The sequence below is a fragment of the Galeopterus variegatus genome, unplaced genomic scaffold, assembly GCF_000696425.1.
Source record: "Galeopterus variegatus unplaced genomic scaffold, G_variegatus-3.0.2 Scaffold1607, whole genome shotgun sequence".
NCBI classification, from domain to species: Eukaryota; Metazoa; Chordata; class Mammalia; order Dermoptera; family Cynocephalidae; genus Galeopterus; species Galeopterus variegatus.
In genome coordinates this window covers 219,273-221,163 of record NW_007727718.1, presented here as the reverse complement: position 1 = coordinate 221,163, position 1,891 = coordinate 219,273, and the positions used below count along the sequence as shown (strand labels likewise).

General features: G+C 33.7%; 1 protein-coding gene across 1 annotated transcript in view; it reads right to left on the bottom strand.

Annotated features, from left to right (window-relative positions):
• FRAS1 (Fraser extracellular matrix complex subunit 1) overlaps positions 1 to 1,891 on the bottom strand; it is a gene marked incomplete at its 5' end in the record, with an annotated part of 258,570 nt that overhangs the window by 40,934 nt on the left and 215,745 nt on the right. Inside the window, one exon of the mRNA XM_008577934.1 lies at positions 1,316 to 1,472. Within this exon, the coding sequence (XP_008576156.1) occupies positions 1,316 to 1,472 (157 nt within the window). The remainder of the gene's footprint in view (positions 1 to 1,315; positions 1,473 to 1,891) is intronic.

Genomic DNA, 1,891 nt, shown 5'->3' with positions numbered 1-1,891 from the left:
AAAAAAAAATTAAAAACAGAAAAAAGTTTACAGAATAAGAATATAAAGAAAGAAAATAGTTTTGTGCAGCTGTACAATGTATTCATAATTTAAGCTATATTATAAAAGAGTAAAAAAATTAAAATTTTTAAAAAAGATTTTTCAAGTTTATAAAGTAAAAAAGTTACAGTAAAGTAAGGTTAATTTATTATTAAAGAAAGAAAAATATTTTTAATAAATTTAGTGTAGCCTAAGTGTACGGTGTTTATAAAGAGTGCAGTGGTGCACAGTGATGTTCTAGACCTTCACGTTCACTCACCGCTCACTCACTGACTCACACCGAGCAACTTCCAGACCTGCAAGCTCCATTCATGTAAATGGCCTACACAGGTATATCATTTTTTATCTTTTATACCATATTTTTATTGTATCTTTTTTATGTTTAAATATATTTAAACACACAAATACTTACCATCATGTTGTAATTGCCTACAGCATTCAATACAGTAACATGCTGTACAGGTTCATAGCCTAAGAGCAATAGGCTATAGCATATAGCCCAGGTGTGCAGCAGGCTATACCACCTAGGCTTGTGTAAGTACACTCTGATGTTCGCGCAGTGATGAAATCACCTAAAGACGCATTTCTGAGAATGTATCCCTGTTGTTAAGCAACACATGACTGTAATATAATATGTGTAGCATGGTTTTTGGTATATACAGTAAATATTCAATTAAAAAACAGCTATTACTATGTATAATATTATTATTCATTCACTCATTAAAATATCTATTTTATTAAAACATTATGTCCCAACTTGAAAGAAGTTTTGTTTTCCCTGGTGCCTGGGTTACTTTTGCTAACACCTGTCTATAGAATTCAAGTTTTTTTAGGTTAGTAGGCCAAATCAATGAGAGAGAAGAAAACTGAGAAATTGGACTTTTTCAGGAAGGTGGCAGTGTTTTAAATGAGTGGATTGGATTCATCTGATCCTGATTGTATTTCCAATCCTGTTCCTGAATTGCAGTGACTTATATAGTTTTTATTCTCTGTCTGTCTTAGTATTTCTGTCCCATCTTTTAACCATACTCATTTCTTATCTTTTGGCAACGTGGTAGAAAATGAGATTAAAAATACCCATGAACTTATTGGAGCCCTGTGGAGGGTCACCATTTGCTGCCAACATTTTATATAAATATCCAGAGGTTATTATCAGTAGGTACTTTTATAGGACTTCATTTTTCAAAACACTGATAACTACATTATTAGTAAAACATCAGTTCATATCTCATCAACCTAAGAGTAACTAATAACCAAGGTCAATTTGTTCCATTACCATCCTCATCATTGGATATGGTGATGGTGGCCATGTTATTCTTTCCAACTCTAGCTCCACTCCAGTGGTTTCCAAGCGGGTGGCCGAGGTAGACCCTGAACTGCTCCTCTGGCTCAAACATGGAGTCATCGTGGATATACACAGTACAGTTCTTCACCTAGAGCCAACAGCACAACACAGATTGAAATTTGCAGCAAGATGTCAGTAACTTGCTTGGTTTTTCCAGAAAATGATTTTCTTCTTTGCAGCATCAAAGAGCTGACACACATTTAAAAGGATTCAAAAATTTCATTCATAAAAATAGAATATTTAAATCTAACAGTTCATGCTTGAATGGGACATACCTATGTGTGAATTATTGGTGATGAGTTATAAAAACAAATAACCCACTAAAAAGTACCTGTAGAACATTTGTGTGCTTCTGCACGTTTTGTCTAGGCTGCTCAAAATATTTGCATATGTTACAATAGGTAGATTTCTGATCATGAGGATTTAACATAGTGATTAGACTTCCTAGAAAGCTGAACAATGTTCCTTTTCCTTTGTAAAAGTTGAACCGTCTTACAAGGAACTCAG